The sequence below is a fragment of the Astatotilapia calliptera genome, chromosome 17 (genome assembly GCF_900246225.1).
Source record: "Astatotilapia calliptera chromosome 17, fAstCal1.2, whole genome shotgun sequence".
Lineage (NCBI taxonomy): Eukaryota > Metazoa > Chordata > Actinopteri > Cichliformes > Cichlidae > Astatotilapia > Astatotilapia calliptera.
The window spans coordinates 16,288,872-16,305,477 of NC_039318.1; the positions used below are offsets into that span (position 1 = coordinate 16,288,872).

Here is a 16,606-nt window from a genome sequence, read left to right on the forward strand (position 1 = left end):
GAGAACGGTCAGTAAAATGCATTCAGCTTTGTCGCTATGATTCTTTGGCTGAATGGGTTTAGGCATCTTGGCAGAAACTCTCCAAAAGAATATCATGGCTTTTAAATATAGCTTTGCAGGTCTCACTATAACATTGGTTGGTTTTCAACATACCAACAAGTATTTATAGAAAGTTTCACAACTGTGATAGAACAAGTTATTTGCGAGTTTAAATAAGTGTTATTCTTTTGATCTATGCTGGTGAAAATAGGCTGTGAGTTATTACAGGTGGAATTTAACCTTTTTTTGTTCTGTTGGTGCTTCCTGTTTGCAACAGGAAGAAAAGCTCCCACCTGATCCTGTCAAAATCAACTGATGTATTTATAGAGTAATATAATATTTAATGAAGGCATGTGATACTTTTATCTTTTCAGAGTCACAGGCAATCCAAGTACAAAAGGAGGGGTCTAAATTTGGTACTTCGTTTTTATTCTTACATTTTTGAGCCATCATAGCTTCAAGAGCAGACATCCATCTGAAGATTTCAGGGCTTAAAACAGATTTAAGCTTACAACTTTAAAATCGCAACAAAATTTATTTTACACTACAAGTGTAAAGACACAATTTGGCCTTTGGTTAACACAATTTTTCCCCTTATAATTACTTCTAAGTGTCAGTATCCTAGAATATATGGCAGTTTAAATAATCTGCATCAATTTAATTAATTTGATACAGAGGAGAAATAAACACTGGTATAATTTAAAGATTAAAATTTTGCATTTCAGTGTAAATTTTGGTTTTCAATTACTCAAACCCAGAGCTTTTGTGTCTCTATTGGAGCAGAAGGATTGGTGTCCCAATGTGTCGGCAAAAAGTATGTAAAAGACAGAGCAGTCCAGATCCACAAATGATGCTCTGATCCAGACGACACACAGGGATGATAGTGTACTGTGAATTGTTTCTGACAGTGGAACTGTTTGGGCAAAGGAGCGCACAGTAACATGCCCTGGCAGACTGTCTCTACATACAAGTTTCTGGAATCTCAGCTTCTCGGGATCATCAGAAAATAACTTATCCTCTCTCAGCATACACCCCATCTTACCATCACTTCCATCTGTAGAGAGAAGAAATAAATAATACCCAAGTCAGTGATTTAGCACATCCAGTATAAAAAGCGAGGCACTGGAACAGCTGTGTAACACAGTTGTCTTCCTCTCGTGCCCTATGTTAACATGTTGGAGTGAACCTGCTAATCCCGAAGCTCATACACTTCAGAGTCTCACTACAGAGACCTTTAGCATGAAGTCTGTTTCCACTGTAGATTTCACTCAATTCCACAGTGAAAATGAAATGCTGAATCCTGAAAGCTTCATTATTGCACAAGCACTTTGTCAGGTATTCACCCTTTGTTCTTTTTTTTACGTTCCATTTTTTCCATTTTTCACCACGCCAGGTGTTTAATCATAAACTTCTGTTTTGGCTGTAGGTCCTGGCCTGTATGGGACACCTTGTGGGTCTGGATCTGGACCGCGGTCCGCCTGTTAGTGACCTCTGTTTTATAAGGATGCTATATGTTTGTATCTTCTCTGTCCTGTTAGACCCATGTGGCAAAAATCAGCCTGGTTTAACGTTTTTTCTATTTGACTTAGGGCAGTTATGATATGGCATGTTTGGGTGAAGGAGAATCAGCCTCTGATACACCACATACCTATGAAACATCTCAGTAAAAGTAAGTCAAATTAAAAAAAATTAAGATTATGCTGTCATTTCTGTATGACACTGAAGTACAAAATGCTTCTAGTGGGTAGTGTCATGGTTGAAAGGGAACCTGAGCAGCACTTTATAGGCTAAATCATCATTTAATAGCTGCTCACTTCTGGCTTTCTCAGTGGTTGCGGTGTTTGAAGCACCCAGCTTACATAGACTGGGTTCTTCAAAGAAAGCAACCCTGAATTGAAACGGTACTGCTGAAAGCAATTGGACCGAAACCTCTACCTACTTCAGATCCTCCAGTCTGGAGTGTGGACACTTCACAAGATCAGACAGCTCTTTCATGGCTGAATCCTGCAGGTTGTTTTCCCTTAAGTCCAGATGTTTCAGATGGGACGGGTTGGACTTCAGAGCAGAGACCAAAGCAGCACAGCTGATTTCCGACAAACTGCAGTTACTCAAGCTGCATAAAGAATAAAAGAAGAAACTGTTGTCTTTCTGTCAGTGATCTGAAGAATCAATATCAATGTTTAAACAGTTTTGTGAAGTCAAACACTATTAAATATTAGTAAAGCATTAGCAAGTGCCTAATTCAGTTTTAAAGCATTACTTCTCCTTAATATGTCATTTATAAATACAGATATAAATGTTTACTTTTGATTAATAAGCTTATATATAATGTGTTGGCGTTATCATTTAGAAAGTCTCAATAACTGATTAACAAAGTACACACACACACACACACACACACACACACACACACAAACACACACACCATTAGAGTGCTCTAATGTGATGATATGGTAATATAGGGTCGTTAAGATACGATGGAGCCTGCTCATTCTTGCCCTTGTATGTGATGAGAACAATTTTAAATTTAGATTTAACAGGGAGTAAATGAAGAGAAGCCAATATAGGAATAATGTGCTTTCTCTTTAGAAAAGAATTTAAAAATGAAAATTAAAGTACCTTAAGACTCAAACAAGTCTAAGCTATGTCCACAACAGGAAAATGACATAGACAAAGCACAAAGAGATACAGAACATAGAAATATTTATTCTCAGCTGCAAACATTTGTGTGTGTGTGCATGCATCTAAATACTTTGTTAATCACTTATGATACCATGAACATGTTATATATAAGTTCATTAATCAAGAATAACATTTATGTTTTATGTGTTTATAAAATACATCCTAAGGAGAACTAATGCTTTATAAATGATGAGTTAAGCACTGAGATGTCTGCTGTTCCCGTCAGTGGCCTCATTTAATAATATTTGCTTGGAAATGTTGGAAATGTTTTAACCTGCTGAAGAAGTTTGTTACCATGCAAAATTACTGTTGGATCATTGAAACCTGTGTATTGGCCTGTTTTGTTCTTGCCACATTTGTATATTGGGAAATGTTTGATTTCATTCAATTCAATTTAATTCATTTTTTCCTTTGAAGAGTGGTCATTCCCTTAGTGATTGTATGGAGGCATGTGACACACGACACAGGAGCTCTGGTTTTACATTCCAACTTTTTTCACCTCCAAACATGAACTGAGCATATTGCGCCCAAACACAGCAGAATCCTTCCTCTCAGCTTGGGTGTAAGTGGAGTCCTCTAGTGGGTCACCACAATTGCATTTTATTTTCTTTACATTCCTTTTATTTTTCATTTAATGGCATATGGTGTTTTGGAAAATAGTAAACAATGACCAAAGGGAATAAAAATAATAATTGTAATCATTGTTGTTATTATTAGTAACAGTAGTGATGGCTCGTTCATCATGTTTAAATTGAAAAAGCAGTAAGGCTGTCATTTGTTCATATGCAAGGTCAGGGGGACTATTTTCCTAAAGAACAAACCAATTAAACTATGAAAATATTGATAAATTAAAGATTTGTGCATGAAACATTCGTATCCATGTTTGTTCACTGTGTGGCAGGGAGATTTAGGCCCCAATAAGCATGACTCCAGAGACAACAAGCAAACTCAAAAGACAGGTCAATTGCTGGAACTCATAGAAAACCAAAACCAAAACTAGAGACTAAAGGGACCCAACAGAAAACAGGAATACACAGCATGTGGGAGAATGAAAGAAGGATCTGAGGAAAACTGGGTGTTTAAATAAACACAAGACATAGTTAGCGAGAAAGGACACAGCTGGGGAAAATAAGACACAGGTGAACAGAATCTAAATGATGAGACAAGGGGAAGCAAAACTGAACACAAAGCACATGAGATGAGGGACTCACAAAATAAGACAAGAAATAAGAAAACACAGGGACAGAAAGAGAAAGACAGAAAGGGAAAACAAATATGAAGACAAAACTGACTTCACACCGAAGATGCTAAGGACAAAACACAAAGATAAAACTAGGAGAGATTACACACGAAAGGAAACTATTATAATCAAACAAGGAAATAAGAGCTAGAAACATGGAAAACAGAATTCAGAAGGAGAGGAAAATAATACTATACCCAAAAGACTAAACAATATACTCCTAGAATAGAAACAACTTCATATTAATCATAAATTCTAAGAGAATGCTAACAGGCAACTGACCTCAGCGTCTCCACTTTACAGTGTGGACTCTCCAAAAAAACACAAATGTGTTTCACTCCTAAATCCTGCACATCATTTTTGCTCAGGTCCAGATTTCTCAGATGGGATGGGTTGGACTTTAGAGCAGAGACCAGAGCAGCACATGCAGTCTCTGTCAACCTGCAGCACTTCAGTCTGAATAAAGAATAACAAAATTTCCTTAATCACAATATTTTGCAATAATTTGAGACAAATCACTTTTAGCACTAGGTAAAAGAGCCAGCAATAATAACTGAGTTACTGGGGGATGTGAAAGCTTTTAAAGTCGTATCTGGCATCAATCAGTGCCTCTTGTCACCAAAAAGCACTGATTGGGTGCCTCTCACTGCAGTGGAATAAATACACGTGTTCATAGCAGAAACCAGATATGCTCCAGGAGGAGGAGTTGGGACTCCCAGTGGTTGAGATCTGGCTAGTGGCTGCGCATTATGTGTGGCAATACCTGCAGCAGCTATATGATTGTTTTGAAAGTCTGAGGACCAGCAGTGTCAATATCTATAATCCTTTTTTCTAAGATCTACACAGTTAATGTGCACAGAGGCCCACTCTCTCCAAAATACAAAATCTGTGGGTCTCTCTCTCTCTGTTATTAAAAATAATTCTATAACCAGTACATGCAGTAGCAGCAGGATATAATTCACTACAAAAATAAAATAGACGGAATAAAAGTTTTCTCAGTAAAGGTCAATGTAAGTAGCTCATTCAACACAGTTCTACTATAAAACTACAGAAGAATAGTAGCAGCAAAAGTTTTACCAATATATATCTAATAAAATTGTTACTTGTGTTTAGTTCCTCTACAACGAAGGATTCAAGTACAGCAAAATATAAAGATTTGGCAAAGGTAAGAACAGTTTTAACTGACCAAAACATGTCAGTGATGCTTTAGAAATGCATTAAACAAGTTAGCGTCTACCTAAACACGACTGCACACTGTGACAAAGTGTTCTCCTTCTTTGGACTATTGCTTAACCTTGAAGGGCACTGAAACACTACACATATATAGGCTAATTTACACCATTGAGCCCTGCATTCAAAAGGTGACATAAATGTGACACTGTCTGTGAAGCTGGATTTAAGAGTGCTTAAATTTAAAGTGCTCGAAACATATTTAGCGCCATCTTCAGTCAGTACAGAATGTTACATCACTGGGTTGGTTAGTTGGTTGAGGCTAACAGACTTAGACTAATTTATGTTATAATGGGATTATTTAATAGTTCCAGCAACTTTAATATCCTAGAAAGAAAAGTTTAACTGAACAGACCTCAAAGTCTCCAGTCTACAGTGTGGACTCTCCAGACCAGCAAGCAATGGTTTCATTGCTGAATGCTGCAAAGAGTTGTTTCCACTCAAAATATGCAGGGGGGTGAAGCTCAGGTCCAGCTCTGTCAGATGGGAGGGGTTGGACATCAGAGCTGAGCCCAAAATTTCAAAGTGAGTCTCTGAGAGCCAAGCTTTACAAAGTCTGTGATGTAGAGGAGAAAACATGTTATTATAAAGAAGACACTTTAGATTACTCCCTAAATTTAATAAGAAGCAGTTTCTGTTTGGCATTTTGCTTTATGACACCAGTGGTTCAGCTAACCTGATCTGGCTGACATTAAACAATAGTTCGCCAGATGTTTCTTGGGCAGCCTCTCTTTCGCTTGCTTTGGGGGTTCCAGCCTGCTTTATGATGTTGGTTGGAGGTTTGCGTAGAGTGTGCCCTACCCAGCCTAGGAGAGAGATTTCCCATTCATTCCTAATCTGCATATGAATGGGATAAGCACTCACCCACTGCTTCAGCTTCAAATCCACAATTGAAACATTTAGAATCTGTTGTCGCGTGGTATAGGAATAAAACGAATAACTCAACAGTATCAGACCTGAACTTCATTAAATATAAACATAATGAAATATTTCAATGTGGATGACATATGACTGTGCTTACTTCCTTAAATAATGCTTCCCAGCATTATTTTTAACTTCTGAAAAATTTGTTCAGCACAAACACAATTAATAATTCAGTAGGGCTGAATATTTTTCAACATAATGTAATCAGAAAGATGTTGTTAGATCATGAACTACTGATCTCACATGATCAGTAGTTCATGGTGTCTCATGTTGGTTCTTACAAGTTTTATAAAAATATTGCTCTTGAGCTGATTTTACTGAATAACTTTACTGATTTCATTTATATTACTGAAACCAAATAACTGCGACACTCAGTAACGGCTTCAAAAATTTTAAGCTACTGACAAAATGAAATAATTAGAATAATCTTTCATTATAAATAAATATTTTCACAGTTTTTGAATCAGCTCCAGATGTGTGAGAAGATCAAACTGAAATGTAATGTATGGGAAGTAAGAAGAAAAGTGTAAAAGTATAAGAATAACATTGGGAATATTGTAGTGAGAATATCTGATAAACTATACAACTAATGTAAACTGATTTACAATCACATCTGGACTCACAGAGCCTTTCTGCTGTTTCTCACAGCTGGAATCAGTCTTAAATGTCCCTCCTTTGTTGTGTTGTACTTCTCCAGGTCCAACTCATCCAGAACCTCATCTGACATCTGCAGAATGTAGGCCAGAGCTGAGCAGTGAATCTCAGAGAGGTTCTCTGATCTGTTCTCAGACTTCAGGAACTTTTGGATTTCTTGATATACTAAGACGTCGTTCATCTCTATCAGACAGTGGAAGATGTTGATGCTTCTGTCAGGAGAAACATTAAGTATGTTCATCTTCTTCAAGTTAATGATGATTAGCTCAATGTGTTCTGGAATATTGTCTGTCTGACCCATTAGGCCTTTTAAAAGTTGTTGGTTGGACTCCAAACACAGGCCATGAAGGAAGCGAACAAACAGGTCCAGGTGGCCAGTTTCACTTTTAAGAGATTTTTCCATGATTCTATTCAAAAAGACATCCAAAGATGAGATGTCTTTTTCCTGGAAGTCCTGCAGCACCTCTGTCTTTTTGTTGTTGTAACAGTGGAACATGTAGACAGCAGCCAGAAACTCCTGGATGCTGAGATGAACAAAGCAAAAGACTGGTTTCTGGAAGATCACACACTCTCTTTTGAAGATCTCTGTACAAACTCCTGAGTACACTGAGGCCTCTGTGACACTCAGACCACACTGCTCCAGGTCTTCTTGGTAGTACAGGATGTTTCCTTTCTCCATTTGTTCAAAGGCCAGCCTCCCGAGCTTCAGGAGAACTTCCCTGTCAGCCTCCATCAGCTCCTGTGGACTTGTCTCACGTCCCTCGAGGTACTTGTTCTTCTTCCTCTTTGTCTGGACCAGCAGGAAATGTGAGTACATGTCAGTCAGGGTCTTGGGCAGCTCTCCCCTCTGCTCTGTAGTCAACATGTGCTCCAGAACTGCAGCAGTGATCCAGCAGAAGACTGGGATTGTACACATAATGTGGAGGCTCCTGGATGTCTTCATGTGGGAGATGATTCTGCTGGACAGCTCTTCATCATTGAATCTCCTTCTGAAGTACTCCTCCTTCTGGGTGTCAGTGAAGCCTCGTACTTCTGTCATCCTGTCAATATAATCAGGAGGGATCTGATTGGCTGCTGCAGGTCGAGAAGTTATCCATATGAGAGCAGAGGGAAGCAGATTCCCCTCGATGAGATTTGTCAGCAGGAAACTGACTGATGACTGCTGTGTGACATTAGACACAAGCTTTCTGTTGATGAAATCCAATGAAAGTCTGGTTTCATCCAGGCCGTCAAATATGAGCAAAAGTTTACAGACAGCGAGCTTCTCTGCTGTGACCTTCTGTAATGCTGGATGAAAAATATGGAGCAGCTCTAGAAGACTGTACTGCTCATCTCTGATCAGGTTCAGCTCCCTGAATGAAAGCAGAATCACCACACTGATGTCTTGGTTCTCCAAACCCTCTGACCAGTCCAGAGTGAACTTCTGCACTAAGAAGGTTTTTCCAATGCCAGCTACGCCATTTGTCAGAACCACTCTAATTGGTCTCTGTTGGTCACATACGGCTTCAAAAATGTCTTGGCATCTGATTGGAGTGTCATCAAGAGTCTTCTTTTTGGAAGCTATCTCCAGCTGCCTCTCCTCATGTTGGTTATGAATCTCTTCACACTGTCCCTTTGTGATGTAGAGTTCAGTGTAGATGTTGTTGAGAAGAATTCCATTTCGTTTTTCATCAGTTCCTTCACTCACATGTTCATATCTCCTCTTCAAACTGATCTTATGTTCATCTAAAACCTCCTGCAAACCTGCAATTGCTGGAAAAAAGAAAAAAAACTGTGAAACTAAAGAACATAAAAATATCTCTAATACTTAAACAAATCAACAAGAAATCCAGCTTTCAGAAATTAGTCCAACAGCACACAGAGGTTCAGACTTACTTTGTTCACAGCTACTCTGACTGGTAGTCTGGAGTCGAGCTCTGATACTGGATTTTTCTCCACAATGGGGACAGGGGGAGTCTCCCGATGAAGCAGCCTGGTCCCAGTATGAGGTGAAGCACTGTCTGCAGAACCAGTGTCCACAGCTGGTAGAGACTGGATCCTTCAGGACATCCTGACACAAAACACAGCAGCACAGCTGCTCCTCCACACAAGCATGACTTCCCTTCTCTCTGTGAATGACAATGAAAATTTATTTTGACCAATACAAACCACTGGCATAAAAGAAATACTAAGGTTTAAAACCAGCACTGGCTTCTAGAAAAAAAAAAAACTTTGGCATGTTTATAGTTCTGAGCACCTAGTAGTCTCTCCTTCAGCATCTTTTATTTCTGGTCTATTTTGACTCCAAACAAAATTACTTTATTGTATTTTATTTTCTTGAAATCATTTTTGTACCAAAAAAATAAATTCCAGAATCTGAGAAGGCTTAACATCTTAAAGATTTTAAACTGTAACCAGTAACACCACTGTTTCATGGGATTATTAATTGAAAATTTCTGTCAGGGTTATTGATGTGGCAGGCAGGATGTGGACCCAAGTGTAGGACTCAAGGCACACATGGGGATAAACTCAAAGAGGCTGCTTTATTTGCTGTAAACATCCAAGCGACAAAAATACAAAACTTAACCTAAATGGGAAACAAAAACTAGGGAGCTTGAAAAACACTAAACAGAGAAATTTGGAGCCAGGAGTTAACTAGAATGATTAACACAGGAGTAAAACAGAGAAACATACAACAACGAACAGAGCAAAACACAAGGCCTAAATAAAACAAGGTCAAAATGAGGGAATGGGAAACAGGAGGGAAATACAGCTGGGCTAATCTTACATAACAAGTTACGGAGGAAGAAAAACTGAATACACTGAACACAGGACAAGGAACTATCAAAATAAAAAGAGAAACACACAGACCAAAACTCAGACTTAAGACCGAAGCTTAACAAAGTGACTGGGGAGACAGGGAATACAGAGACAAGAGTGACTAGATGAAACACTGGACAAAGGAAAGGCACAGAGTAGACACAGGAACAGAGACTATGCACAGGTGAGATAAACACTAAGGGACGGAAAACCAAAATCATGAATAACAATAATCAAAGAATACTAAACCAAAAATACAAACACTGGGTCACCAGACCCAGGATTGGGACAGTTACACCTGACAATTTCTGAATTTATCGAATCGACCATCATCTGTCCACTAATAGTTGCCCTTCATGAAAACATTGGAATTTCTTTTTGAGTGTTTGAAGCTAAAATTAAGCGTTACAATGACCATCACCGGTGCAGCTGACAGTTATCAAGTGGTGGGTATATCACTATTCACTAACTTTTTTTTTTCTTTTAAAGCGTGTGTATGGGAGAAATTTTAATATTGTATGCCTGGAGTAGATTTTAGTAGTTTTTGCTGTATGACTGTGAGCATTGAGCCTAGTCCTATTATTCTTTCGTGATTTTTTATTTTCTTGTTTTGTTTTTATTTTTGTGTTTTTTTTCACGCTACTTTTGTTTTACAGCACCTTGGGCGTATTTTCAAACTTTTGCCGCCTTTTGGTGAGTTTGTTTAAACACATAATTATATTTCATAATTATATTTCCTCAAGGTTAAACTCTTCTGGATGTCATTGTCTCAAATTTAATCATAACTCCTCTGACCACCACACCACAAGTGAGACATTTCTTCTTTTGCATGTTACCGGTTTTGGGCACTGACCTGTAACTCTGTCAGGGTTGGTTTTATGGGGCTGAATCCTGTTATTCTGGCACCGGGAACACACTGTGGCACAGTGTTTAGGACTGTTGCCTCACAGCAAGAACTGTGTTCAATTCCACCATCAGGCTGGGATGTATGGAGTTTGCATGCTCTCCCAAAGACATACAGTTCGTCTTGTTTTCATGATAGAGCTTTAACCTAAATGTGTAGAGACCTGCTGCCGTCTGGTCAGCGCCTCAGGTCAATCAGGTACCACACCTCCAGACTCACAGTTTCTTCCCCTGAGACAATGTTAAGACTGAGTGTCGACGAGAGAGGTGAGGCCCTACTTTCACACTCTGTGGGCAGTATCTGAGGAAGTCCTTAAACCACATACAGATGTGGATTAATATGTGGGAGGCCAAGGTTAATTAGTTCTGCTATCAGTCTTTTAGTGATGATTGTTGAATGCCGAGCTGAAGTGTATAAAAAGAAACTTGGTATAACTGTGCTTGAAGCCAATATAGGAGAAATATGTTCTCTCTTTCTAGTCCGTGCCAATACTTTCACTACAGCCTTTTGGATTAACCGAAGACTTTTCCGGGAGTTTTTAGGACAGCCCAGTAATAATGAGTTACAATAGTCCAGCCTACATGTAATAAATGCATAAACTAGTTTTTCATCATCACTCTGAGACAGGACGTTTCTAATTTTAGAGATACTGTGCAAATCGAGGAAAGCAGTCCTACAAATTTGTAAACTGAAAGACATATTTTGAACAAAAATGACTTTGTTCAGATTTTCCAGTGTTAGGGAAGCCCAGGCAATGACATTAAAAGACGATATCTTTACCTATTTCTAAATCTTTTAGGGCCAAGTACAGTAACCCTAGTTTAATCTGAATTTAGAAACATTAAATTAGAGGTGATCCAAATTTTTATGTCTGTGTCTGGATCGATGTATTGGCATGGAGAACAACTCAGTATTAGTATCTTGCCCAAGGATATTTGCCATCCAGACTGAAGCAGCAGAGATTGATCCACCAACCTTCCAAATAGCAGGTGATTTCTGCTACCGTCTGAGCTACAGCTGCCAACGTGTTATAGCTCAGTAGCAAGTCCTAAGTATTTACCACTAATGTTGTGTTGATTTCATGTTAAACAATTAAGTTTTTCCTGTCAAAAGTGATTGTTCCATTACATTTCCTGTAATGTAACAATAGATATATTTCATTACTTGTGTAAGATTTTTATATCAACTTTACTTCTTCTGAACATTACAATTTTTGAATATCTGTTTGTTACATGATTTTATCTGATGAAACAAAGTATTCTGTTTATCACAGGCTACTTTAGGTCAGAGTTTACAAGAACATTTATTTTGAAACATCTAAACTTTTATAGAGTCACACAAAGTAACACCTTGCTTATGGTTCTGAGACCTTTTTTGGACTTGTTATTCATTCTTCAGAATTATGAGATACTTATGTTCATGTGATGTTCAGGTTTTGAGAGCCTCAGAGTTTTGTTGCTTATGTTTCCAGGTTTTGGTTGTTGTTTGTTTTCATGTCTGTTCCCTGTTTTTGCTGTCCACTCTGTCTCTGTGTTTTGTCCTTTTGTCGTCTCAGTCTCTAATGTCTCCATCTCTGTTTACTGTCCCGTCCCAGTGTCAAGCTTATGTCTGTTTCTTAGTTTGCATTACTTCCTGTTTTATTTTGTTCAACGCCTGTCTCACATATGTTCAGATTTGCTTCCACTGTCTCATAACTCCGATTATTTCCTGTGTTCCCTGGTGTATTCCATCACATCACTTATTACCTCATGTGTATTTAAGCCCTTGGTTTTCTTCAATTGGTGATCCCCCCCTCATATTACTGTATGTGTTCTCTCATCTATCTGGCAGTGTCGGTTTTCAGTCAGTTTGCTCCAGTTTAAATGCCTTATGTGTTGACATATTTGCCTTGGCCAGCTAATAAAGCTGCGTATGGTTCACTCTGCCTTCCATACAACCATCCCATGACAAGTTTTTGTTATTTCAAATGCAAAACAGCTAAAAATAGTTTTGCATGTACATTTATCCTATGTATGAATTTTACATCCTCAAGCATAATTTCTTGTTTTAGGATGAGCTACTAATGATTATACAGCAATCCTCTGTTATCCTATATTATGGAAAATAACCTTCTCCAGAGTAGATTCAGCCCAATTAACTTATTCAATTCTTACAAATGCTTCTGAAATAATATAAAAAGACTGAAACAACCCAAATCATATTCAGCTCAATCCACAGTAGAAGCAGTCTCTTACATTGTGTCTGAGGGTCCAGGTTCATGACTGAAGACTGGAGGAAAATCTTTGGAATGGTCACTCTTCATAGACAGACAGCTGGGTGCTGGAGACTCTGCCCTGATCTCCTTTTCCTCCAAACTACTCATCTTCAGTCAGCCTGAGAGCAAAACCAGCAATACTGACTGCAATGGAAATAAAAGCATCATAGCAATCGTGTTTACACAACAGCCAAAGTGGTGGAACAGGAAATATAACAAACTCTTGTTATGATCCAGTGATGTGTTTGTTTTGTGTTACTCCTCCCACCAGAGGATGGCTGTGGGTATCTTTCCCCTTTTCTCTCCTAGGAGGTGGACACCTGGGCGTGGCTGCTAGGTATCTGGGTGGAATCTCTGCCTATCCTCGGATTGGATAATTGATGGATCACCTCCAGTACTTAACTACCGGATGACAGCCACCTGGCCCTTCTCCCCGAACCGCCACCACTTAACCAAGAACCTGTGTGTTGATTTATTGCAGTGTAGAGTTTTCATGTGTATGTCTGGCGTTATTATGTCCATTTTGTAAATAGCTGTAAATAGATTTGTCAAGTAGCGATCGTACGCTTTGTTCACTTTGTATATATCCTTCACTGCAGCAGCGTAGTAGGCGTGAGAAGCCATTTTTGTTGAATACGTTTTCTCCTGTTTTTTTCATTAGAAAGCTAGGTAAGTGAATTGTCTTTTGTTTGGTTTTTTTCATTTTTGTGTAGGGAAGCGTAGGGACCACTAGGGAGTTTTGTTTGTTATTTTTGGCATTGCTCACTGCCGAAGTAAATAAATATAAATATAAAGTGCTTAGCACTTTAAAAGGTATCGTTGTTGGTGTTCTTGCTTGGGTGGGGTGTGAATGGGCAAACTTCTTGTTGCGTTTAATTACTTGCCTAGACTAAAAACGTAACACTCTCTCCCTCCCTTCTCAGTCAGACTCTCTCACAAACACACTCCAGCCTGTAGTGATCCTAGCTGATCCTCTATCTCACTAATTCATAAATCCTTGTTTTCTCTAACAGCTGACTCATCAGAAGAAAACTGTTGAACTGATCATCAACCAAACTTTAATCCTCCATCTTTGTCCATATGACACCAGAAACTTCATTAAAAAACTTAACATAATGACTTTCAGAGTTGCTATTCCATCTTGAGGAAGAGTCACATAACTTTTTTGAGACAGAAATTAGTTTTCCTGATTATTCTGACGGCACATAAATGCACAATAACACTCACCTTGTTTTCTTTCTTGCACTCTGTGACTGCAAAACTGAGTCTGAACTCACTGATTATTTTCTGCTTCCTTCTCCCCTGAATAGAACAGCTCCTCCCCCTTCTGTCATGTTTATATTGCATGACTACATTTCAAGTGTGACAGAGCGGATGATCCTGATATACCACATTTTTGCACTTCTCTGGTGTTTGTTCTATATGTGAATGTGTAGGTGAGTCGAGTTGGTTTCACATTTTTAGTTTCACCTCTGCACAGTGATCAGCACATAATGAACACAAGTGCAAATACTTTAGAGATGAAATGTTCTGTGATACAGAACACACTGAAATGTAAAAATGAGCATTTGGTGGGACTCAGACATGTGTAAAATAAGATCAAAATCATATGAATTCACCTTCAGCTGTATCTCATTAATCTGAGCTTTACTAAATCCAGAACAGCTGCAACCCCAAAAAGGGTTTTTCTCAGGTTCAGCTCCCTGAATGAAAGTCGAATCACCACACTGAGATGTTGGTTCTCCAAGCCCTCTGCCCAGTCCAGAGTGCATTTCTGCACTTAGAATGCTTTTCCAGTGCCAGCAGCATCATTTGTCAAAGCTATTTTAATATGTTGGTCTGTTGAGGCTTTAGAAATGTCGTGTAAAGTGGAGTGTCATTGTCAAATTACAAATGTCAAATGAAAAAGAAACAACACAGACAGAAGTCCAGTTTTCAGAAATTATTTAATCAGATCTTTAGTCTTACTTTCCACACATGTAACTCCCTCCAAGTTGAAAAACGGACATGAGGCGTTCTTTATTTTTACTGGCATGTATTGGACACAGGTGCCACAACCAATGCTGTGAGAACTGTACAAACAACATAAAATAATCAATTTTCAAAGTAAGTCGTTCTCATAGACAGTAAACAATAAAGTATATTATTCAACAATACAAAAACATTCACAATTTGACCTTTACAAAATGTTGACACATTCTGTATTACACGTGACTAACATAAAGTCAACAGTTCTGTGACACATAAGCATCTTATTTTTAACTTGAAGGGGTTAACGAAAACATATCTTGCAGCGCACACTCTGTACCCACAGCTGAAAAACTTCACTGCATCCTTCTCCAAATCTGTACCACCTATTGAGAAAGGAAAGCATGCTGCTGCCCTCTACCGAGTGTGGCGTGTAACTGGAATTATCATCAACCCTGAACAACAGACTGAACATTGGTTCCACCCTGGAAACATTTTGTAGAACCTTTAAATGGGTTTTTTTTTAAGACCAACAATGTATACATTATAATTGATTTATTAAAAATAAAATATTTTTAATGTATTTATTGTAACTTAAAACCATGAAATTACCTTAAACTCAATAACAGCTGCTGATGGCAGCCACAACACAGCTACTCTAAGTCTCCTGATGAAGTGCACTGTATGAGGAGATGCACTGGCAGAGACCGGATCCTTTAAGACATCCTAAAACAAAGGCCACCTGCTGTCCAGACAAACATTACTCCTCTTCGTATCTCTATGGGTATCAACCAAAAACATTTCAGATTATTACAAACACGGTAATGTCCCAAATGAAAAAGTTTAATACCAGTTCTGACCTCCAGAAAAATCTATATTTCTGTGCTATGTTTGTGGTTCTGAGTTGTTAGTAGTTTGTCTTCTGTCTTTCATTTCTGGTCTTCTTTTAGCTACTGCAGCAAATTCCCTTTGTGACAGTTTATTTTCTGAAAATAAGTTTTGTACCAAATACAAAAATTCCAACATCTAGAAGGTGCTTAATATAAACACATATTAATCAGTGAAATAGAAACACCCGTGTTCATGTTGGCAAATCCGGATGAATTAATTATTTTATCCTGAGAATCTATAAACCCAAAAACCCTAAATCTCCATCTTTAGCTCAATTTACAGTAAAAACAATCTCTTACCTCGTGTCCGAGGATCCAAATATATACCTGAAAACTGGGGGAGAATGTCTGGAGTGATCACTTTTTATAGACAGAAAGCTGGATCCTGCAGACTGTGCTCTGTCTGTTTGCTGCTGACCTCTGAAAAAAAAATGATATATTCCACAATGTTCCTGTTGTTGGAAACTGGGTTTCTTATCTCTCAAAGTCAAAGTCCCAAAGCTAAAGATCTGAATGTGTTTACAGCAGGAATCTCGCAACTATTTTGTATAAAAGATTGATTGACTGACTGATCATTTATTTCAAGCACGGAAAAACTTTCCTAGTAGTTCTCACCACATGCACTTGAAAATTTTCATTCCCACTCAAACTGTAGCCCCCATCTCTCTGGTTGAAAAGATTTTGAATATTGACTTGTAACTTATTGTTTCTAGCTCTAAAAATGATCTGTGCTGTATTGTAACTAACTAAGTCATGAAATCACCATGGTTTCCTCTTTTACCACAGTTGTTAGCAATCAAATCATGGCCACATATTTATAGAATAACAATAAGAAGACTGAGATAATGCATTTTATATCCTACTGTATTATATGGATGTGAAAAGATAAGAAATATGTCTCTGGCCCCTCATTATGTATTTAATCTGAATAAGAGATATAAGATAATAAGTATGTTGTAGTTTTTAAAACAGAATCATAATTTATATGTGATTTTGCCAATGGTTAATTATGCTTAAACGCT

The 16,606-nt window shown here is 38.2% G+C and overlaps 1 protein-coding gene across 4 annotated transcripts; it reads right to left on the reverse strand.

The window, feature by feature from the left end:
- Positions 1-70: 70 nt before the first annotated feature.
- LOC113008752 (protein NLRC3-like) lies at positions 71-14,013 on the reverse strand. 4 transcript variants are annotated; one of them, XM_026146445.1, is made up of 8 exons: positions 13,954-14,013; positions 12,707-12,870; positions 8,645-8,877; positions 6,739-8,521; positions 5,547-5,747; positions 4,244-4,417; positions 1,979-2,152; positions 71-1,093 (listed from the first exon to the last, which is right to left on the reverse strand). In XM_026146445.1, exons 2-8 carry the CDS (start codon positions 12,832-12,834, stop codon positions 1,084-1,086), a joined length of 2,703 nt encoding a protein of 900 aa, XP_026002230.1. In that variant the 5' UTR covers positions 12,835-12,870; positions 13,954-14,013; the 3' UTR covers positions 71-1,083. The 4 variants fall into 4 exon arrangements, with proteins under 4 accessions (XP_026002230.1, XP_026002232.1, XP_026002231.1 ...); XM_026146447.1 differs by having other exon boundaries at positions 1,975-2,152; XM_026146446.1 differs by having other exon boundaries at positions 12,707-12,845; positions 13,954-13,981.
- Between the last annotated feature and the right edge of the window lie 2,593 nt (positions 14,014-16,606).